Raw genomic sequence first — 24,863 nt, 5'->3', positions numbered from 1 at the left:
GTGGAACTTTCTTCCCCAATATGCCTTACCTCATATACTCATGTTAACTTTTGACAGTCCATAACACAAATTGACATAAGATGGACGTATACACTCCATCAAGTGAATAATACATGACTTTAAAACAATGGCAGGCTACATTTTGATGTGATCCATTATAATGGACCTGAAGCAGCCATTATGGCCTTTCCATAAAGATTCAATAAACACGCGGAGGCTGCAGCAGAGCAGGCATTAAACACGGCATTAAAGCGCAAGCCAGAGCTGGCTCCTTTAAACAGACAGCACCCGGTGGGCAGAGAGCTGGACCTGCACTCTGCGCAGCAGGGGAGAACTGGATTTGCAGACCTTACCTAGGAAGGAAGGTGGCCTGGCACTCGAGTGCGGGCATTTAACAGCTGATGGATTCATCTCTCCATCCATCACACGAGGGGCTCTAGTTTCAGAAAATCGCTTGAAAAATAACAATGTGTTTCAAGTGCAGACTCTACACTCTTTCATTTAAACTTCAACGACCTCATATACTAGGATGATTTGCCCTGTATTATAGGTGAAGTTATTGAAAATGCAAGAGGTTAGATTTCTTTTTCAAGGTCACTCAGGTCAAGGTCATTGGCAGAACCAGCACTAGCCAGGCCCCTCTAACTCTGAAGCCAGGGCTGGTTCCATGCACCTAGCTTGCATCCCATGGAAAAACCCATAGGTGGAAGAATTACCTACTCATGTTCTTTTCAGGGGGTGGCTGGTCTCTACATATACAATTTAGATTGATTTCTCTAATATCCAGCTGCATTTGCCAATGATCACATCAATATTTGTAAGACTTATACATCCCTTTAAAACTCACAAGGGATTTAACAATATTGTCATCCAATTCTCATAGCATACCCTGGGATAAGCTGTCTTTAACCTGTATTTTATTGCTGTTGTTGACACCGTATTGGTGTTTATACTATGTTGGTGGTGACACACTATTAAGGAACCTGCTAAGGGTCACCTGGTTGTTACTACTCTATTAGCATAAGAATACAATTTTTTTTCCATTATTCGTTTTTCCATTCTTTTTTTTTTCTAAATTTCAAAGAGCAAAGAGTACCTTCTCTCTTGAAGGACCTCACAGTCATACAGGGTGGCCGATTACTTTATAACTTAAAATAATAAAGCCTTAAAGCTGGAAGAAACCTAAGAGGATGAAAAATAATTACTGAGAGCTAACACACAAGGCAGTACATGCAATAATTTAAATTTAAAATGTGTTAGCAAAGTGCTGGTTTTCCATTTACTGTGGCACTGTGGTGATAGGGTATGTCTTACCTAAATACGTTTACTGAAGTAAAAGAGAGCATGTTGCTTTAAAAAGCACATGAAGTAAATATTAGAACAGATGTTAGAAATAGCAGAGATTACAAAGATGAAATTTAAAAAATTGAAGTTTGGGAGGCGATGGTTGAAACCTGAGGAGAGGCACTTCCTGTGAACACTTCTCTTGGTGGGGCAGCCCATTGCTCTCCCTTCAACGGATTTTTAAATAAAACTTGGACGAAGATTTTGAGCTGGGTAGAACTGAGGCCAGAGCCATGTGGTGGATCCTGTGCCTGTCCCTGGCTGGTGTCTCTCAGCACTCGCCAGGCTCTGCCCGGCCAGCTGAAAAGCTAGCCACGTCCTGTTCTGGCTCTAAAATTGATGATGCCACATTCCTGCAAGTGTTCCATTAAGCCCTTCCAGGACAATTTTCCAGGCTGAGAAGCTGTAATCAAAATTGGCAATCGAGCGGCAAACATAAACACTTCCGCAAAATTACATGCAAACAAGAACCTGGCTCTAAGGCCAACCATAGAGTGGATCCATGCAATGACGTCTAGACACAGAGGATTTTTGCCTAAACATATTATTCATAATATCCAAGGCCAAACACAGTCCAAGCTGTGTTTGCTCCCTCAGAGCAAACCCTGCAGCCCACTTAAGTATATATCCATGTAACTAATACCCAGACTGAGAGAACACTCCCAGTCTCCAGCAGGCTCTCCTATGTCCTCTCCTAACTGCCATCCCTGCAAGATAGTCACTATTCTGATCTCTATCACCATAAATCCTTTCTGCTTTTTCTTGAACTTCATAAATGATGGAATCATACAAAATGTACTCTTTTGTACACTTGGCTTCTTTTGCTCCACTTAGAGCCTGTGAATGTCAACCATATTCATTCTTTTTCATCACTGTTTACCTCTAGTCATTGACTTATTCTGTCATTAGCAGTCATGTTTATTGTTTCAAGACTGGGGCTACTATTTTGAAAAACATTGCAAGACTCCTAGTTGTTCTACATACTTGTCAGCACTTGATATTTTCAGTCCTTTAAGTTTTAGCCATGGTGAACATTTATATCATGAAGTTACCCAGGCCTAGCCCTTTTCCTGAATATGAGACCTTTATTTGCTATGATTTTCTGTTTTTACCTGAAATTTTTTCATTTATTTTTCAAACTCAACATAGCAAGCAGAAGATTTCACATCTCCTTTCTGATCATCTGCTACTCTTCCTTTGTCCCCCAGCTCTAAGAAATCCATTCAAAGCTAATTTCCTCATGCATGTTTTTCAGTTACCCTCATTCCCCCCGACCATTCACACTGGGAGGACTGTACCTTTGCAATGCTGCTTGTATTGAGGCACTTTTCTTTCTTCTCCCCGCACCATTGCCCTAGAGCATCCTTCATTATCTCTTGCCTAGAATATTTTAGGCTCTATAAAAAAGATTTCTTTGAACAGCTATTTTCGGACATTTTAGAAACAGGTTTAACTCATTTCCTAGGCAACTTCTCTGGCTTCTGATCAAAGGGTCTGTAAACTTATAACTGGATTAGTCTAATATTCAAGGTATTATAAAGTGGCTAATTTTCTTTCTCTGTTAGTTTGCTCAAATACCCTCAAATAAGGAATGTAGAAATGCGATATGAAATTCATTTTCATTGAAGTATTTGTTTTTTTTCATTGAAGTATTAGTTCTTTCTTTGTCCCTAGACTATTACTGAGACCAATCAGCTGTCTTCTGGGGACTCCAAAACAGAGGCTGTGTTGTGTTCACATGTTGCAATTTTCCTAACAAAGTCCCTTGGATATCACTGGACTCCAATGCTAGGCCTGGAACAGGCCTGATCATATTCTCTGAAGTCATCTTGTTAGGCTGAGACAAGACAAGACTCCTGGTATTTCTCCTTCCATCTGTATGTAGGAACTGCCTCCTAACCTAACTAAAATTCCTCAAATTTCCAATGTGTCCCAGTCCCTATAAAACTCTACTCTCCATCCTTCCAGATTCTAAGCTTCCAGGCTATGGCCAAAGAACAATGGTAAAGTTTAGCGGATCTGAGAACCAGATGCCTGGGATCTGTGAATCCTAGCGCCTATGTTACAAACTGTAGAGTCTGGTATATTAGTCTGTTCTCATGCTACTAATAAAGACATACCAGAGACTGGGTAATTTATAAAGGAAAGAAGCTTAATTGACAGTTCAGCATGAATGCAGAGGCCTCAGGATACATACAATCATGGTGAAAGGAGAAGCCAACACGTCCTTCTTCACATGGCAGCAGCAAGGAGAAGTGCTGAGGAAAAGAGGGAAAAGCCCTTTATAAAATCATCACATCGGCTGGGCTCGGCGGCTCAAGCCTGTAATCCCAGAACTTTGGGAGGCCGATGCGGGCAGATCACGAGGTCAGGAGATCGACACCATCTTGGCTAATATGGTGAAACCCTGTCTCTACCAAAAATACAAAAATTAGTCAGGCGTAGTGGCAGGTGCCTGTAGTCCCAGGTACTCAGGAGGCTGAGGCAGGAGAATGGCATGAACCCGGGATGCGGAGCTTGCAGTGAGCCGAGATTGCACCACTGCACTCCAGCCTGGGCAACAGAGCCAGACTCCATCTCAAAAAAAAAAAAAAAAAAAAACCAAAAAAAAAAACCATCCCATCTCGGCCAGGTGTGGTGGCTCACACCTGTAATCCCAGCACTTTGGGAGGCTGAGGTGGGCAGATCACAAGGTCAGGAGATCGAGACCATCCTGGCTAATGTGGTGAAACCCCGTCTCTACTAAAAAATACAAAAAAATTAGCCAGGTGTGGTGGCAGGTGCCTGTAGTCCCAGCTACTTGGGAGGCTGAGGCAGGAGAATGACGTGAACCTGGGAGGCAGAGCTGCAGTGAGCCAAGATCACGCCACTGCACTCCAGCCTGGGTGACAGAGCAAGACTCCATCTCAAAAAAACAAAACAAAACAGAACAAAAAAACCATCACATCTCATGATATCTCACTCATTATCATGAGAGCAGCATGAGGGTAACCACCCCCATGATAAAATTACCTCCCACCAGATCCCTCCCATGACATGTGGAGATTATGAGAACTACAATTCAAGGTGAGATTTGGGTGGGGACACAGAGCCAGACCATATCACTGGGGTTAGTCACTTCATCACCCCAGGGCTCAGTTTTCTTATCTGTAAAATGAGAATAATAATAATATAGACCTCAGAGGTTGCTCTGAAAATTAAATGGGACAATCTACATAAAGTCCAATGCCTTGCATTTAGTGAGAGTGCCACATGTATTCTATTATCATTAATGCTAAAAAAGAGCCTCCAAACTGCCCATCTCACTTTGTTCCTAATCATCTTCTCATACACTGTCAGCAATTCTTTCTCTCCTTTAGCATTTTTGCCCTTAGATCCATTTTTAAGCTTCTCAACCAGTTCACATTGTTTCCCAGACTGTCACTGCAACAAACAAAGGAACTTCCTGGTGATTGCCCATGTGTTCCCTCACATTTCTCACCCTCCCTTCAGGTAGGTGGGGCCACATGACTAGTTCTAGCCAAAGGGAAGGTTGAAGCATTTAAGAGCTGCTTTTGATACTGTAACTCTTTGTTCTTCTGCCACCGGTGCAAAGGAGGCCAGCGCTCCACATGCTGCAAGCTGGCAGAGCCTCTGTCAGCCTGGATCCCTTAACGACTATGTGGTACAGAGCTCCCCAGCAGACCCATGTTGGACTCACAGCTTGAGCAAGAAAGAAACTTTGTTGTGCTATGCCTACTAAAATTTGGGGGTTAACTTGTTACTGCAGCATAACCTAATCTAGCCCTGATTAATATTTCAAGTTTGCTTTTAGATTGATAATCTCTTTATGAGCCTCTTTTAGACAGTCTACATCCTTAAACTGTCTTGTAAGGACTTCTAAGCTGAATATGACCTGCCGCTCTGGAACCTCTTACAGTCACCCTGTTGAGCTTCCTTTTATGCTAGAACTGTAGTCTCTCTGGGATCAGCAGGAGATTCCAGGAATTCACTTCATATTCCCCTTTGCCAGAATTACTAGACCCACAACTGGGAAAACACAACAGTCAATGTATCCAGACTTTTTTCAGTTTTTAACTGTACCAGCAATTTCTTACACTCACTGATTTCTCTGGTGACAATATTTTTGCTTTCACTCTCACCACTTTATCTCCTTTCCTGGCTAACAATTTCCAGGTCTCAAAATAAATACCATTTCCTCCAGGGAGCATTCCTTGCTTTCCCCAGCTAGGTGGGAATCCATCTGTTGTACACAATGATGCCACTCTAAAAAACACTCAGATCATTTGCAATATCTTTTTAACATCTTCTCTACTAAGTTATAAATTCCATGATGACAGGGGAGGCAGCTGGCTTTTTTACTATATATTCATTTTAAATACTGTGCCTGGAAGAGAGTAGGTACTTACAAATTATCTTCTGATCATTGCCTTTATAAATAAGAGGGAGAACAATTCAGACAGCCATTCTCCTCAACATGATAAGGGAGCTCTCACATTAAAATCCCAGGTCTAGGAAGAGAAGACGCCTCTCCTTTGAAGCAGTCTATAAGTCATACTGTAGAGAATTGTTTCGCGCAAATTGCCTTCTGTAAAGCTTAGTTCCATTTCAAAACTCTGAAATAAAATCAGATCCTTGGCTTCTTGATTCTGCCTCATACTTAGCTTACTGTAATGTCGACACTATTTTTATAGGCTAGAAACTAGTGGAGTGTTCATAAAGAGAGATGACATGAAAGCCTGGCTCAAGATCTCAAAATTATAGGGTGCCCCCACTCTGTGAGAATAGAACCTCAGAATGGAGCCACACTCCCCAAACGGTCCCAGTGCTAAATTGCTTTTGCTTCTCATTCTTTGGCACTATAAAGAAAACTTTGAGCGTAAAACGCTTAGAGGAAACTTTCTACCACCTCCCTGAGCTAACAAATGCCATGAGCTATCTGAGGACATCCCTTTATGTTATACGCTTTTATGATGAAGATAAGAACCCACCACATGCTCTTAGACGGAAACTTGGAAAAGTGAATTTTTGAATAAATCACGAGGAACAATTTTTGAATTGATTTTCTTGGTTGGAGCAGAAATGGAAATAATTCAGCTAATATAAAGAACATGGATAACAAGATGATATTATACCCAAATATCAGCTTATCATTTCTTTTCTTTTTCTGGCTTGTTTGTTTAATTTCTATATAAACATTAAATTTATAAATATATATGCAATCTTTTAATGTGGCAGGACACGTTAGTACAGTATCAAAAAACAACTTATTAATTTTATTTCTAAACAAAATGAATGCTTCGCGTGGTGTGTGTTTTAAAAATTTCTTCATGAATTCAACCAAATATTGAGAATTTGAGAAAAATAATGTATTTTTGTCCTGCTTATAAAAAACTTGATTCTCATATTTTGGTAACATCTCTGTTGTGACATCTAGAAATTCTAAGCATTTGAGAAATTTTACACTGCTTTTTAACACTGGAAACTTTGACAGCTGGGGCAATTTTCTAGTCAATCACCCCAGTGAATCTAAACCAGTATCTTTTTCTAGCTTGTATCAAGGGAAATTACAGCATGATATAAAGTTTCTCTCCTGATTACAGAAGCTCCTTCAATTGTGTCACGGAAAAGACTGAACATATGCAGATACGTGAAATGAAAAGCAGTCTTGACTGTTTATTATTGCTTGTTAACTCTTCCTGAGTGCATAAAACGACAGTAACTTCAAAGTTACTGCAGACAGAAGTGCAATGCTTAAAAGAGAAATGTTGTGCAAATGAATTTTGTAGTGGTGGTTTCAAAGCTTCCAGAATTCTAATCAAAGAGGCTCAGGGTTGGTTAGGAGAGACCTTAAAAGGAATCCAATCCCACCACCCAGCTGAGGCATGAGTCCTCACGTACAGAGTTCTTACACCTGCAGGGGAGAAAAGAGAGCTCAGAAACATGAAATGACTTCTCCAGAACCCAAACCCAGCAGACCTACGACACAGCACAAGGTGAGGAAACCAGATTCTAGATTCCTACTCCCCAAGCTACCTCTGACTCTAAACCTCCAAAAGCTGGCTGTGTGAACCTGGGTAAGACATCATCTTTCAGTCTCCATTTCGCCATCAAGAAACAGGGGCATTTCAGTGTCCAGGAGCTGCAGTAACTACACGTCATAAACTGGAGGGGCTCAAAACAACAGAAATTTACTCTAATAGTCCTGGAGGCCAAAAGCACAAAAGAAGACATCTACAAGAGTCCTTCCTTCTGGAAGTTCTGGGGGAAGATCTGTTCCCTGCCTCTATCCTAGCTTATAGTTGTTTGCTGGTGACCCGTGGTATTTCTTGGTTTATAGACTCATCATCCCACTCTCTGCCTCCAACTTTACTTGGCCTTCTCTCCTGGGTCTTCTGTGTGTCTCTGTCTCTCTCCTCTTCTTCTTTTTTTCATTTTGAGATGGAGTCTTACTCTGTTGCCCGGACTGGAGTGCAGTGGTATGGTCTTGGCTCACTGCAACCTCCACCTCCCAGGCTCAAGTGATTCCCATGCCTCAGCCTCCTGAGTAGCTTAGACTGCAGGTGAGCACCACCATGCCAGGCTAATTTTTTGTATTTTTAGTAGCGATTGGGTTTCACCACATTGGCCAGGCTGGTCTCAAACTTCTGACCTCAGGTGATTCACCTGCCTTGGCATCTCAAAGTGCTGGGATTACAGGCATGAGCCACTGAACCCAGCCCTCCTCTTCTTATAAGGATACTCCAAGGCATACTGGACGTAGGGCCTACCCTAATCCAGCATAACCTCATCGTAACTAATTACATCCGAAAAGACACATTCTGAGGTTCTGGGTAGACATGAATCTGGGGAGGACCCTAGTCAACCTAGTACAGAAAGTGACAATGGGATTTATTGCATGGAGTAATTGTGAGGATTAAGTGCATGTAAATAAATATAGAGAACAAAGAGCAGGGCCTGTCTCACTGTGAAAGTACAATACACATTGGCTTTAATTAGTAATGGACGCTACGTCCAGGTTGTATTCCTACGAGGCACACAAGATAGTTTCATTCTACTCTCAATTCTTTCAGCTCCTGATGATGAACTTTTAACATCCAAGACAGTCTCTGTTGGACAGATGAGGCAAACTTTGCTCTCAAAATATCCCCTTACCTTTTCTATCCTTCATTCTCTATAATTTTTGTCTATGTTTTTATCAGCTACTTGGGGACTAGAGAGAGGCTGGCAATAAAGGTGATCTGTGGCCTATTACGGTGGCATTTGTCTTTGAACCCAACTGATAAGGTTTGGCTGTGTCCCCACCCAAATCTCATCTTGAATTGTAGTTCCCATAATCCCCACGTGTTGTGGGAGGGGCCTGGTGAGAGGTAATTGGATCATGGTGGCAGTTACCCTCATGCTGTTCTCATGATAGTGAATGAGTTTTCAAGAGATCTGATGGTTTTACAAGGGGCTTTCCCTGCCCATTGCTCAGCACTTCTCCTTGCTGCCACCCTGTGAAGAAGGACGTGTTTGCTTCCCCTTCTGCCATGATTGTAAGTCTCCTGAGGCCTTCCCAACCACAAAGAACTGTGTGTGAGTCAATTAAACCTCTTTCCTTTATGAATTATCCAGTCTAGGGTAAGTCTTTATTAGCAGCATGAGAACAAACTAATACACTAACTACAGGAGAAATTTGCACTTTTTGGAGAAGCTTTCCAGGCCCACAATCACCATTGATCTAAGTGATCTAAGGAGGTTCTAATATTTTGGAGAAAATGCCATTTCAGGTCCCATGATGCCTGCCTCTCTGTTCATCACTCTGTGGTCAGGGGCTGAGTCAGGGGCTGACTCAGATGTGAACTCAGATATTCAGATGTGAACATGGATCTTTGCTTGATGCTTTGAAGCTTGGAAAAAAAGCAAATCCAACCTCAACTAATTTTGTTTCAAAATCTATTTTCTCCTGGGACTAGCAGGCATTATAGGCTCAAAGACAATTCTTGAATTGTTTTTACAAGCATAATTCTGGGGCTTAAAATGAGATTCAACCCAAAGACACTTTTGCCTTTTTTTTCTTCTTTTATTTATTCCCAATCTGCAAAATACTTCCTGGATTTAGCTGACTGCCCAGGACCAGGGTTAAAAAGCTTGCAGGGCTTGATCAGGGGTTCTCAAATTTTAGTGTGGCCTGGCATCATCTAGCGGGTTTGTTGAAAACACAGGTTGTGGGGTGCCACCTCCCAAGGTTCCAAATCAAGAGGCTTGTGGGGAGGCCGGAGAATGTGTTTTACTGACAGGATCCCAGGGGATGTGGCTACTTCTGGTCCACACTGGTCTAGATTGGTGTCCCTGTGAAAGTTCATGTAGAACATATTCCTTCCCCATGTACTTTATTATTATTATTATTATTATTATTATTGAGACAGAGTCTCAGTCTGTCGCTCAGGCTGGAGTGCAGTGGCATGATCTCAGCTCACTGCAACCTCTACCTCCTGGGTTCAAATGATTCTTCTGCGTCAGCCTCCTGAGCAGCTGGGACTACAGGCGCATGCCACCACACCCGGCTAATTTTTGTATTTTTAGTAGAGATCGGTTTCATCATATTGGCCAGGCTGGTCTTAAACTCCTGACCTTGTGAGCCACCCACCTCGGCCTCCCAAAGTTCTGGGATTACAGGCATGAGCCACCACGCCCAGCCCTTCCTTTATTTTTATTTTATTTTATTTATTTATTTGTGTATTTATTTATTTATTTATTTTGAGACGGAGTTTCACTCTGTTACCCAGGCTAGAGTGCAGTGGTACAATCTCCGCTCACTGCGAGCTCCACCTCCCAGGTTCATGCCGTTCTCCTGCCTCAGCCTCCCGAGTAGCTGGGACTACAGGCACCCGCCACCACGTCTGGCTAATTTTTTTGTATTTTTAGAACAGATGGGGTTTCACCGTGTTAGCCAGGATGGTCCGATCTCCTGACCTCGTGATCCGCCCGCCTCGGCCTCCCAAAGTGCTGGAATTACAGGCGTGAGCCACCGCGCCTGGCCCCTTCCTTTATTTTTTTTTTAAAAACTAGCTTCTAATGCTATTAGCTAACACTTACTGAGGACTAACCATGTGCTGGAACTATTCACCAAGCAAGAGCCCCATGCAGTGGTTGCTTTTATGAGCCCCTTTCGAGGGTATGAGAGGTTAAATAACCTGCCCAGGCCTCAAAGCTAGGAAGGGAGAGATCCCAAAGCCTGAGTCCTTATCTGCCATGGGCATTGGGCTTATTTCTCATTAAACATTCAGATTCCCGTTGTAAGCATTCTAAGTATCCTATCTTTGCCCCTTCCATTTTTATTTTGCTATTTCATTCTTCAATAGGACTTCTAGGATAATTGTACTTTTTTCTTCTTCTTACTATCTTACATTAACCTGTGTGATGCTCATATCAGAATTTTTACTGCTTTTTAGTGAGACAAGCATAATAAATATGTTCGTATGGTCAAATTTACTCAATTTTGTTCACTCTGAGATTATAATTCACTTGCTTCTATGGGAATGTGTGAGTGTATGTGTAGGTGTATGTGTGAGTGTGCGAGTGTATATATGAGTGAAAGTATGAAACTTTTTTTTTTTTTGAGATGGAATCTCACTCTGTCCCCCAGGCTGGAGTGCAGTGGCGTGATCTCAGCTCACTGCAACTTGGCCTCCCGGGTTCAAGCAATTTTCCTGCCTCAGCCTCCCGAGTAGCTGGGATTACAGGCACCTGCAACTACACCTGGCTAAATTTTGTATTTTTAGTAAAGATGGGGTTTTGTCATGTTGGCCAGGCTGGTCTAAAACTCCTGATTTCAGGTGATCTGCCCGTGTAGGCCTCCCAAAGTGTTGGGATTACAGGTGTGAACCACCGCACCCGGCCACGAACCATTGTGTGTGTGTGAGCGTGTGTGCATGTGTGTGCGCGCACATGTGTGCGTAAGTGCGCGTCTGTGCGCGTGTGCGTGTGCATGTGTGTGTGCATGCGTGTGTGTGCATGTGTCTGTGTGCATGCATGTGTGTGCATGTGTGCGTGTCCGTGTGTGTGTGTGTGTGTGTGGGAAGATGGTAATACCAATGTGTGCAGTTCTTCTTTAGATGTCCTTACATGACAGAATAGGCATGGTAGTCTTCTCTCTAAAGTTTTCAAGGGTAAATTTTGTGTGAAATTCCAAACTCTGAAATGCACTGACCTACATTATTGATTTTCTGAAAGACCTTTAGTACATGTAACTGTTCTTACTTAGTTCTCTGCATTTATTTTTCTTTAAGATATACTTTTTCAAACTAATCATCTGCACAGGTGGGTGGTGAAAGAAATCCAAACCCCGTTTGGCTTAGACAGTTTGGCTCTATCTAGAAGTAGGTGGACAAGGACCTCGTGGTACATTGCAGATGAAACATCGGTGTTGAGAGCATCAGCTTTGAGTCTTGATCCCTGGGTCTTCTGTCCAGCGGTAGATTCCAGGTAGGATTTCACAACTACTGCAGCCCTTCTCTTCTAACATATCCTTATTCCAAGGGTTACTGTTAGCTGTCAAGATAGCTCTCTTTTCCTGATAGCATTTTGAGAAATGAAAACTTTGCAAAAGAAAATTATTCTTTCATTGGTGTGTTGTGTATTTTTAATATCCATTAGATGTAGTCCACTTATCTTTATCATTTTGTGGGCTGCAGAAGGATTTTCACAGGCAAGTTAAGTCCAATTGTGGAATGGTGGTGTTTATCAGTTTTCTCAAAATGTCATCTAAATTCATATTTTACATTCTAAGATTTGTGCTGTGTTCTCTCTCCATCTCGGAGAGCAAAAAAATTACACACATCCAACTATCACTTCTCATATGAATAAAAAATGTTCTTCACTTTATCTATTTGAAAATAATATCCCTGAAGAATTTAAATATCTCACTGTTTTGCTTTTATTTCTTACAAAATGGCCCCAGGAGAAAAAGCTGTCAGACTCATTTCAGCCATCCATTCACAGGGCTACTGGGCTGAGTCAAGGAATCACATTCCACTTGTAAAACACAAGCAAAAACACTTCTGAAAAAGTCCATTAAAGCAGGGCTAATGATAGATACAAGGAGGTATGCTGGCTACTATACCATGCTCCTAATATTCTGATCGGGGTCTTGCCACCTGGTCAGCTGGTAGCTGTGTGACCTTGAGCCAGTCATCTACCCTCTCTGAGCTTAATTTACTCCTCGTGTGTGCCATGAGGAAAACAAGGTCCTACAAACTCAGAGAGAGTAATAATTAAATGAGAATCCACAAAAAATATTTAGCCCAATGCTTGACTCATAATAAGGCTTTAATAAAACTTAGTTTTTATTATTAGTATCATTCACTACCACAAAAAGGACTTTTTGGTAAATCAAATTTGTCTTATTCCCTCTGGTTTCCCACTCTTTGCCTTTATATGTTTTCTTCCCTCTGCTAGAAATAGTCTTCCTTTCTCTCTTTCCAGAAATCTACTTCCCACTCTTTAAATCAGAGGTCAGCAAACCACAGCTCATGGGACAATTCTGGCCCACCATCTGCTTTTGTAAATAAAGTTTTATTGGAACACAGCCATGCTCATCCATTTATGTGGTATCTATGGTTGCTTTTGTGCTACAAAAAAGTAAAGTTGCATAGTTGCAGCAGCCACCATATGGCCCACAAAATCTAAAATACTTACTATCTGGCCCTTTACAGAGAAAGTGTGCAGATCAGTGCTCAAATATCTTTTGCTCAACTTATCCCATACCTGGGCATCTTCCTGATCCCCTTGAGACAAAGTTACTTCCCTGGCCATGGCATGTCCCACATATCATCCTGCTGTAAAGAGTCATTTCCATGACTGCCTCCCTGCTACACGATGTGAATACCATCAAGGTGGGCATCAGCTCTTACACCTTTGAAACTCCGAGGTAAGAAAGGGTGACCCTAAGTATGGGAAGCCCCTGGGGGCTGGGGAAGAAGAGGGTTGAGTAGAGGGATTATGGAATCTTGGCTTCAAATAGGGGAATGAGAAGGGAGGGCAGAGGGTTTCTGTGATGTGTGCATGCTACGTAGACCCCACAGGTACTCATGCACACAGAGCTATGATGGCATGTACACACTTATGCATAAACTCACAACTCCAGGTACCCATTAGCAGCGTGACAAAGTACAAACAGATCAGCTGGGTCATTACACCTCAGCTCTACGTGGTACCTTGTGCCTGTTACAAGATATCTAAAATATAGAAGACAAGAGAGAATAATGGATCCAGCCATCTCTCTGCCTACTTGAGTGCAAATAGCTTATTCAGGATACAATCTTAAGAAGCACAAGTGAGGGAGAAAGAGAAGTGAGACAGAATATGTGAAAGAGTCAATACACAGGTGGCAATGGGCAGGTTATCTCTGTGGACAACTGGTGTTCAAACTCACTGGGGTCATCTGGGAGACTGGGGAGAACACATCTCAAAGTTGTCCTATTCAAAGGGTGAAGAAGGGATGGTAATCTACCAACTCTTGCCACTCAAAAGCTGATGGCTGTTCCCTGGGCAGTAAGACTGAGCACACTCCCATGGTCAGAGGAAAGCCCAGGCAGGCAGCTGCAGGGAATAAGAGGCCGACGGCCTGTATGGGAGTGGTGGGTTCCTGGGGATCTGGGTGAGCCATCAACGGTCACTGGTCTATGATCCAACCCAAGCATCGAAGGGCGGATGCATGGACCACACTACAGAAGCAGGCATGGGGCGATGCACAACTTCTCTCTAATTTTTTACCCCGTCTTCTCACTGCTCTCCTCCAGAACCCCAGTAAGTGAGTTATTGAACCGGGGACAGGAGAAGTAAACTGCTGACCTGATTTGGCAGACTCCACATTTATTAAATGTATTCCCTTCCCTTCCCTTTCCTCCCCTCCCCTCCCCTCTCCTCCCCTTCCCTTTCCTTTCCTTCCTCCCTCCCTTCCTTCCTTCCTTTTCCTTCCTTCTTTCCTTTCTTCCTTCTTTCCTTCCTCTCTTTCTCTATTTCTTTCACCTGAATGTTGCTCTTGTTGCCCAAGCTGGAGTGCAGTGGCGCGATCTCGGCTCACTGCAACCTCTGCCTCCCGGTTTCAAGCGATTCTCCTGCTTCAGCCTCCTGAGTAGCTGGAATTACAGGTGTCTGCCATCACGGCCTGCTAATTTTTGTATCTTTAGTAGAGACGGGGTTTTACCATGTTGGCCAGGCTGGCATCGAACTCCTGAGCCCATGATCTGCCTGCCTCGGCCTTCCAAAGTGCTGGGATTACAAGCATGAGCCACCGCACCTGCCCTCGTAAATTTTTTACTAAGCAAAACATTTTTAAATTAAGTGATAAGACAATTTTTATTTAAAACCAAGGATATCTGAGCATGTGCCATTAGACGAGATCAGGCAATTCAGGGTGATATGCCCACAGGCAGGCTAGCATTAGATATTAACAGTCTAGCTCAGTTAAGCATTCCAGTTGCCTTTGGAAATGTTTCCAGGGCTCTCTAATTTGTTGCCAAAGTAGCAACCAATTATCATTATTCTATTGTTAAGAATGGGACAAAGACTGTGTACCATTAATACTGCTTCTAAACTCCTTTAAAGAACGTAGTCTTTCTAGCCAAATATACTTTGAAAATGTCACTGACTTTAAATGTATTTAGTTTAAATTTCCCCAGGTTCTAACACACACTCTTCATTCATTCAGCCATCTTCTGAGCCCCTACTGGTAACAATACCTCTTTGAAGAATGCCTACATTGCAAACTTTCTCAAGAAGCCTAGAATTGACACAGGAGAGAGACTATAATAAAAGTATTGCTTTTCCTTGTGATAGCGGCATTCATAGAATGCTAAACAATCTGTGTGAGAAAATGAAGGAGGAGGGATTGAGTCATGCAAAGAAGACCAGAAAAAGTCCACAGAGGAGCGGCTACTCACACCAGGTTTGGAAGGTAACAGAGAAATCAGCAGCAATTTTAGCTGATGAAACACACTATGTGTATTAGTTATCTAATGCTGAATAAAATTACCCCAAACTTAGTGCTTTAAAGCAACTATAAACATTTATGATTGCACACAGTGTTTGTCGGTTGCAGATATGGAAGCTGCTCAGCTGTGTAGTTCAGTCAGGATGTTGGTGAGGCTATAGTTATCTAAAAGCTTGATGGGGGCTAGAAGGTCTACTTCCAATGTGGCTCACACACACTGCTAAAGAATTGATGCCGGCTGTTAGTAGGTGGCCTCAGTTCCTTGCCATGTGGATTTCTCCATGAAGCTACTTGAGCTTCCCTACAACATGGCATTTGGCTTTGCCTGTAGCAAGAAAGAACAAGAATAAACAAGGCTCAGAATTCATACAAAGTCATTTCTGCCATGTCCTATTTGGCTACACAAGTCATTTCTATTCGATGTGGGAGGGGACCACTCAGGAGCATGGATACCATGAGGTGGGAATCACTGGGAGCCCTCTTGGGGGCTGGCTACCGTAATATGCAAAAGTCAGAAGTGCATTATCTTTGAGGGAAGAGAAAATGCTGATGCCATTGGAATGAGGGTGAGTTAGGAACGTAGTGGTAGAATATAAAGCCAGAAAGCATGGGTCAGACTGTAGTTTGGATCAAGGAGGTTACATAAAGGAAGGCACTGCATCTGCCAGTCTCTCCTCCCTTTCATCTGTTGGGATTTGAGTGCAGGAGTCAGGAGCATTCATAGCAGAACTGGATTCCCACCAATAAGTCCCTTTCCCAGGAACTGCCCCATTCCCCACCCCACAGAGAGATCAGTGGCTCCAAATCTTTGAGAGGATACAGAGGAGCTTGTCTACACTCTTCACTCTGACCAGCCTTTTGTTTCAGGCCCTAATGAAGACAGCATCTTCTTTCTTCCCCTTTGCCTTTTTATTCCTGCATGGCCTGATGGTCTGCCTTGGACTGGAGCAACTTCAAATCCTGTCTGGCATGAGTGGAACAGCAAAGCATTCTGACAGCCTCTTTGGTCTCACACTGACCTGGGTGTGAATTCCACTTCTACCCATTCCCTGAATGTGTGAACTTGGAAAGTAAATGCTCCCTCTGACTCTTAGCTTCTCCAGGGGTAAGGTGGAAATACCACCACCATGTTATGGAATGTTGAAGGAAGGAATATGCTGATGCATTTGCAATGTTGGCAATGGAGGTTACTTTTAATAATCACATCATATCTGCAGCTCACGATCTGCTTCCTGGATCTCTTTAAACTGGGTTAAGGCATTTTGGGAGGCCAAGGCGGGTGGATCACCTGAGGTCAGGAGTTCAAGACCAGCCTGACCAACATGGAGAAACACCGTCTCTACTAAAAATAAAAAATTAGCTAGGCATGCCTGTAATCCCAGCTACTCGGGAGGCTGAGGCAAGAGAATTGCTTGAACCCGGGAGGTGGAGATTGTGGCGAGCCGAGATCGCGCCATTGCACTTCAGCCTGGGCAACAAGAGCAAAAACTCCGTCTCAAAAAAAAAAAAGAATTGATCACAAACCTCATCAGCTTTACAAGAACTGTGCTCCTTTGGCAGAGTTTACCAAATGTGTTCCCTTTGGTGCTCACATGTAGGCTGTTTCCCATGAATTCATTATCAGGCTGGCTAGGAGGGTCCTGGGGGAGGAATCTGCATGGGTTTCCACTGGCCTTTCAAGATCAAGGGCGAAGCACTTCTGAGTCCTAGTGTTGTCCAGCGTACACTAAGGTGAGGATAGACTGAATTATCCTTCGTTGTAGGCTAACACCTGCTAGGCATTATGACAGTTAGAACTGGGAAACAATTCTTGTTTCTTCTGGGTACAATGGGAGGGGAAGCCTGGGATCTGGAGGCTAGATTTTAACTTAATGTGGAAATAAGAGAACCAAATTCAAGTCCAAATCCAGAATTTGAGGATGGCTAGGATCACATTTCCTCTGCATGTCCTTTGTATGAGAGTGACAGGCAAAGACAGAGGTGGTGCCACAGCTGGGTGACTATGATGAGGCATCAATGCTCTCAGACCCCTCCCATCCTCTCCTTTCACTACTCTTAACCATTTTTACAGAGAAAGGAGATTTAAAGCAGGAAATTTTGATGCTTTATTTGAGGCAGACCTTAAAAAATAATTACGTTGACATGTCACCATGAGACTTACTTGGCAGGACACTAATTACTTGCTTGTATGAATATATTTTCTACTTTAAAAAACACTACTATAAACAAATGTTATTTTTTAAAAAAAATGCCTTGAAGCCACTACTCTTGTCACCAAGCAGAGACCAGGTAATCTCATTATCTGCCCTAACACCAGTTGCTTTCAGGTCCTGAGCCACTCTGTCTGGATATCTGGTGTTGAGGATGAGGCTGTTATCTCCCGCTACCTGCCATGACCCCATATCAGCCCCACTGGCACTGAGAATGGACACAGCACCTGCAGTGGGTCCCATCTTGCTAGAACCCCAAAACATGAAGTCCAGGTCATAAAGATCTGGCCTGCTTTCCACCCTCACAGCAGAAGAAGTTGTCAGCAAAGCCTCAGCTGCCTCCCATTGCCTGTCCCAGTGGTAGGGACATTGGACAGGCTGAGTGTCTTCTGGTGGCATTAACCCTTTGCTCTTTCTTTCACAGGAAAGTTGCTGTGTTCTGGGCTCAAGAAATTCCTCCAAAATACTTCACGCACAGCAGATCTTTAGAAGAGAAGTAAGGGTGAGGTTGGAACCTCTGTCTTTTCAGACTCAGGCTTCTTTGTGGAGGGGCTGGAGGTTGTGAACACTCTTCTCTAGTACCCTGTGCTTCACCAAGGGTGCAGGGACCTGAGGATTAAAATCCAGCCTGTTCTACTCACCAAGCCTTGCCCTTGGCATAGGCTACGTCCATTCAGAGGAACAGGCATCTTTTATTTTCTTTTTTTAAATTTTACTTTAACTTCTGGGAAACATATGCAGAGTATGCAGGTTTGTTACGTAGGTATACATGTGCCATGGTGGTTTGCTGCACCCATCAACCCGTATTTTAGGTTTTAAGCCCCACATGCGTTGGGCATTTGTCCTAATGCTGTCCCTTCCCTTGCCTCCCACCCCCCAACTACAACACTAAAAGCAATTGCAACAAAAGCCAAAATTGACTATGAGGATCTAATTAAACTAAAGAGTTTCTGCACAGCAAAAGAAACTATCATCAGAATGAACAGGCAACCTATAGAATGGGAGAAAATTTTTGCAATCTACCCATCTGACAAAGGTCTAATATCCAGAATTTACAAGGAACTTAAACAAATTTACAAGAAAAAAACCAACCCCATCAAAAAGTGGGCAAAGGATATGAACAGACACTTCTCAAGACACTTGTGTGGCCAACAAACATTTGGAAAAAAGCTCATCATCACTGGTCAGGCATCTTTTCCTATCGCACAAAAGCGGCTTGTGGGCTAGGAGCCTCCCTGCCCCTTCCCTTTACCTCCACACCACCCCAGGAAAAGGAATGGAGGTTTCTGATTGCTGAGTGGCATCTCCCTAGCTATGTCTCCCTTCCTCCTTTCCCTCTCCTGTTTCTCTTCCCCTTCCGGCCTCCTTCTCACTGCCACTCCTCCTGGGCAGAGGCATCCTGAGATGGGCTCCACCCAGGTAGATGTGGCCTGTTGTTATACCACCCCACCCAAATCTCTCTAATTTAGGTAAAAGTATTAGCAAATTTATTTGGGTACAAACTCAAGGCTTTCCTAATCAGCTTCATAGGTAATGAAACCTATGGTTTGGTCTCCAGTTGTCCTGTATTTCTTAGGAGTTCTAACTTGGGAGGGGAAAAAAGGGTACAATTCACCAATTCTTAGTTTCTCAACACTACTGCATCTACGTGAGTGATTCAAGGCCTCACTTTATACCCCTTGCTTACCTGATGACGTGAACATTCTTATCAATGTTTATTGAGCACCTACAAGGTACAGATCCAGGAGGCAAGGAGTGTCTCTCCCTGTGTAGCCTTTGTAAGGCTGGATTTATGTAACTGAAGCATAACCAACGAGCTCTGCTGTGCCCTTGTGAGGGCCAATGGAAGGTCACCCCTTGAGAGGAACACTTTCATGCACTTTTACCAACTCAGGCAGGCTGGTTGGATGGGATGGCAGCCACCTAGCCTTCTAGGGAGGCCCCACTGTCGATGGAGATGCCTGAGAAAGATCTGGTCAAGTGGACTGTGCCTCTGTTAGAACACTTCTGTGTCATCTCAAGTCTCACCGTTATTTTATTATTGGTAACATCAGCTACTATTGGTCAAGAGCTTTTCATGGCCAACGCTAACGGCCATGAAGCTAATGTATTTCATGGCCAAAAGTTAATATATTTCACATGTCATCTCTTTCAAGCCCCCAAAAGCTAATGTATTTCACACATCATCTCTTTCAAGGTCAAAAGCTACCGTATTTAACACGTCATCTCTTTCAAGCCTGCAAACCATATAAAAAAGGTTACATCCATTTTCTATTGCTGCTGTAACAAACTGCCATGTCCTTAGTGACTTAATCATGTGACTTTATTCTCTTACACTTCAGGACAGGAGTCCAAAGTGGGTCTCAGTGGGCTAAAATCAAGGTGTGGGCAGAGCCGCAATCCTTCTGAAATTCTCTCCTTGCCTTTTTTTTTTTTTCTTTTTTCTTTCAGATGCCAGAAGCTCTGTCTACAGCCCTTGCATGGTGGGCCCTTGCTCCATCTTCAAAGCCAGCAGTAGAGCATCTTTAAATCTCCAACTCAACCATTCCCACCTCCCCCTTATTAAGACCCTGTGATTATATCAGGCCCATCTGGATAATTCAGAATGATCTTCCAATCTCAATATATTTGACTTAATCACTTCTACAAAGTCCCATTTTCCCTGTAAGGTAACATATTTACAAGTTCTGGGAATTAGGATGAGGACTTCTTTGAAGGGGAGGAGCCATTATTCTGTCTTCCACACAGGCCGTGCTATGAGTTCCATTTTACAGCCAAAGAAACCAAGGCTCAGGTAGGTGAGGTGACTTGCCCAAGGCCACACAAGTAATAAGATGCAGAACTCAGATTCACAGCTTTGTGAATTCCTAAGCCCAAGCTCTGAGCCACTGTACCACATGGGCTTTCTAATGGAAGAGCTGAGGGAAACTGAATCAAGCTTCCCAAATATGTGAAAAGTCTAGGAGCAATGAATACAGGAATCCCTGAAATGAATCTGATAAAAGATAAAGTTGTCCTTGAGACATCTGTCAAGATTTTTTCCATCAATATGGCCCATGCTTTTCTTTAATAGCCCAAGGGAATGGATAGAGCAGTGGCTATGAGGTCAAATCCAATGCCCTGGCTCTCCAGTGGGTGACTCAGGCAAGGCAGGTCAGCCCTTGGGAACTCCATAACCCTCCCAGTAGAACGGATGTGGCAATTTCAGCCTTACAGAGCTCCTGTGAGTGTTATGGACCTAACATAATGCCTGGATGAAAAAATGCTGTAATTGTTCACACTGTGGCTGTCCAATGCTGAGCACAACATAAACTGTCTCACACTTTTTAGATATTCTAACATGCAGAGGAAGTAAGAATGGAGAAGTCTCTTGACTCTTGCTTATTCCAGAATGCTAGAGCCCAAGGAGACAGAAAACTTGAATTTAGGACTCTGAGAGTCTTCCATGGAGAAAAATCAGCCCACACAACAATTTAGAAGACACGAGAGAAAAAATATCTAAAGGAATTTAATTTTGGTTCCCAGTTTTAAGGCCCATAAGCAGAAATGCCATTCATTGAATTTCAATGGTAATTTCTATAGCTGTTCTTCACAAAGGTAGAAATAAATTTATTTCCCATGCCTGTCTTAGAAACATATAACCACAAAATGTCTGTTAAGTTGCCTGTTGCGATTTGTGGAAGCAAAGTTAAGCAGCTGGTCAGCGTGTCTGTGATGACCATGTTTAGCCAGGAAAGCCATTGCTGTGTCTCTGTCACTTAAAGAAATGATAATGCTTATCATTTCAAGTGGGGATGTTTTGACAAGATTTACCCTAACATACCTTTGAAAACATTTGTAATGCCTTCCCTGCAATCTTAACATATTAACGGAGGCCGTGATTCCTGGTACAACTCCCTCTGTTTGGTCAACATATAAACTGGCTCATATAGAAACCAGTCTCCAGGCTGGTTGTGGTGGCTTATGCCTGTAATCCCAGCACTTTGGGAGGCCGAGGCGGGCGGATCGCCTGAGGTCAGGAGTTTGAGACCAGCCTTGCCAACATGGTGAAACCCTGTCTCTGCAAAAATAAAAAAAAAATTAGCCGGGCAAGATGGTGGGTGCCTTGCCTGTAATCCCAGCTACTCGGGAGGCTGAGGTGCGAGAATTGCTTGAATCCAGGAGTCCGAGGTTGCGGTAAGCCAAGATTGTGCCATTGCACTCCAGCCTGGGTGACAGAGTGAGACTCCATCTCAAAAAAAAAAAAGGAGGAGGGAGGAGGACGGGGAGGAGGAGGGAGAGGAGGGGGAGGGGGAGGAGGAGGAGGGAGCAGGAGGGGGAGGAGTAGGGGGAGGAGAGAGAGGAGGGGGAGGGGGAGGAGAAGAGGAAGAGGAAGACGAAGAAGAAGAAGAAGAAGAAGAAGAAGAAAAAGAAGAAGAAGAAGAAGAAAGAAACCAGTGTCTGAATTCAAATGTGATAGTGTTGCTTGACCCATCATGGTGTTATATCCTAACCTTTCTCTTGCCTTACGACCACTGATACAACTGCTTTTTAAAATAATTAATAGAATTGGGCCAGGTGCAGTGGCTCACACCTGTAATCCCAGGACTTTGGGAAGCCGAGGCGGGCGGATCGCCTGAAGTCAGGAGTTCAAGACCAGCCTGGCCAACATGGTGAAACTCCATCTCTACTAAAAATACAAAAATTAGCTGGGCGTGGTGGCAGGCGACTGTAATCCCAGCTACTTGGGAGGCTGAAGCAGGAGAATTGCTTGAACCTGGGAGGCGGAGATTGCAGTGAGCTGAGATCATGCCATTGCACTCCAGCCTGGGCAATAATAGCGAGACTTCGTCTCAAAAAAAAAAAAAAAATAAAGATTAACAGAATTGGTTTTTTAAATTACAAAAGTAACATGTGGCCACTGCAGCCAAACTAGATAACAGCAATAGCTCATGCTCAGCTATTACCCTCCTAAGCATGTGCTGTATTAATTCATTTGCTCTTCATGACAGCCCTTTGAGAGAGGCATTACTGTGATTTACAGTTGAAGAAACCAAGGCATAGTTTTAACCAAAAGGGATTTGTTCTCCATATTATGATAAGGGAATTCTCAGGGAGCATTAACAATGATCGGGAGAAGAATGTTTTATGACATGCAAATCATAATTATGGTTACTGGTTGTTCAAGCTAATGATGTTTCTCTAGCACAAGGCTGGTGAAAGGTGAAGTTAAAGTTCAGACTCAAGCCACCAGGATCTGAAGACGGTCATCTTAGACACTGCACTGTGGGAAAGTTAAAATCAACCATAGTCCCAACAGGACCACTCCTAAAACATCACACAAATCCTTTTGTACCTTGGACCAAGATGCTCTACATGTATAAACAAAGAAGTATCACAGCTTATGGAGTATTTTGCAAACCACCTGCTCATACATGGTGAACATCTTTCTATATTATTAAACATTTTGCCACATCATTTTACATGATTTAATAGAATACCAATGTAGGAATATAGCATAATTTATTGAACAAATCCCCACTTGTTGGCCATTTCATTTGGTTCTTTAAACAAAGATCCAACAAAAACCCTTGTTGCTGGATTTTTGCACACGTATTTGATTACAAGAATTTTCTGCATCAAAAAACACTAGGGGTACTTTAAAAAGCCATTTGATTCTTCTTTCCAAAATACTCAACAAATGACCTGTATTGATTTGCATTTCCACCCAAGGGCAGGAGACAGTCTGTTCTCCATAGCCTCCCAAAACCTAGCTATAGAAGCCCCTGGGCTCAGCAACCTGGAAAAAGCCCACTGGCCCATATGATAATGCAGCACTGAAGCCTATGGCCTGATGAGAATGAAAGTTCCACCAAAACTTCACTGTATTTTGCTTTTTTGTGTTAAAAAGAAAGTTCAAAATCTATTTATTCTGCAAGGTTACCACACATATAAATATCAATAATATTGATTTGTACAGTGGGAGAAAAAAATGCATGGGCTTTGGAGATGGGCTGATAGGGGTTTAAATCTTAGTGACATTGAAGTCTCCATCTCTGTAACCAGGGCACTTTACTGACCTCATTAGATTCCTATCAAAGTCAAATGCCACATCAAGTACATTTTCTAGGGACTGACACATGGTGATATGTAAGACACATGGTGACATTGTTCTTTCAGTTTCTTTATTATCACAGCCCCATTCTCAAATTCAGGAATGACAGAAAGGGCAATGAAATGTCTAAGAAACCTTCAGGAAAATGTCCAAGCCTGGTCCAGAGTGTCTTTTTGTTTTTAGGTGGCTCTAGAAGAATCTCAGTTTTACCTCAGGGACTCCTTTGGAGCCTCTAGAGACAGGGTATGAGCCCAGGTCCTCTGATTCTCCTTATTTCAGTCCATGCTGGTGTGAACAAGTCCATCTGGCTCTAAGACTCGGCTCCAGGGAGTGCCCCTCATCTGGGAAATCTTCTGTTCCCATCTCCATCTCCCCTTGCCTCCTCTTGTGTCACCTATCAGGGCTCTAACATAATGAAAGTAGCCATTCCAAGATGGTTCCCTCCAATATTTAGTCAATGTCTAGATGGCACTTTTTCTTTTACTCTTTTTCCATTGAACTGCTTTTTAAAAATTACTGTAACCAAATTTTGAGCTTAGATTTAATTACCAAGTGTCTGTCTGAGGTTGCCTTTTTCTTAATTGTGGGGGAAATGAACCATGCTGTCAAAATGTGAAATCAGACCCATCACCCATGATGAGTTTCTGTCTCTATAATCATACTTCAACGTGATGATTAATAAGTGTGATTTAATATTTTGAGAGTGGACTTCAGATATAGACATATGACAACATGCTGCAGTCAGTACATAAAACTGCTGCTATCTGAGCATTTTGGACAATGATCTAATAGACCAGTGTTGGCCAACTATGGCCTGTTGGTCAAATCCAGCCTGCTGTCTATGTTTTGATGACACATGAGCTTTAAAATGCTTTTTATAATTTTTAATGGTGACATTTTAAATGGTTATGTAAGTACCTACATAATGAGGACTAAACTCTGACCTTTTTTCTTCACTTGCCCAAATTCCTATCTAAGACATCTGGGGAATCACGCTCTACAAGCCAAAAAGTCTCATAAGAGGGCTTTCATTTAACCCTACATAATGGGCTTACTTTCCAGCCTGACTCTGGCAATAACATCACATGACAGATAAGGAAGGAAACAAAAATATTTTAACCCCAAATATGTTTCTTTGCCCTATCTTGAAATAGTCCTGCAAAGCTGTCTCTTACAGGGGAAAAAAACTATATTTTGTAGAAAATCCCTTTTCCCCTTCTCAGGCCTTTTTCCTGAT

At 42.8% G+C, this 24,863-nt stretch overlaps 1 protein-coding gene across 2 annotated transcripts in view; it reads right to left on the bottom strand.

Annotated features, from left to right (window-relative positions):
* Nucleotides 1-24,863, bottom strand: part of CDH13 (cadherin 13) — a 1,176,109-nt gene that overhangs the window by 275,494 nt on the left and 875,752 nt on the right. Inside the window, exon 8 of one of the 2 annotated variants that reach the window (XM_054453278.2) lies at nucleotides 11,116-15,647. The exons of the other annotated variant lie outside the window; for it this stretch is intronic. Coding sequence (XP_054309253.1) covers nucleotides 15,624-15,647 — 24 coding nt within the window. The 3' untranslated portion in view covers nucleotides 11,116-15,623. Of the gene's footprint in view, nucleotides 1-11,115; nucleotides 15,648-24,863 lie in introns of those variants that run through there. 2 annotated transcript variants of the gene reach the window in all.

Source organism: Pongo pygmaeus, chromosome 18 (assembly GCF_028885625.2).
Source record: "Pongo pygmaeus isolate AG05252 chromosome 18, NHGRI_mPonPyg2-v2.0_pri, whole genome shotgun sequence".
Taxonomy (NCBI): Eukaryota; Metazoa; Chordata; class Mammalia; order Primates; family Hominidae; genus Pongo; species Pongo pygmaeus.
This window is presented reverse-complemented; position numbering and strand designations above follow the sequence as displayed.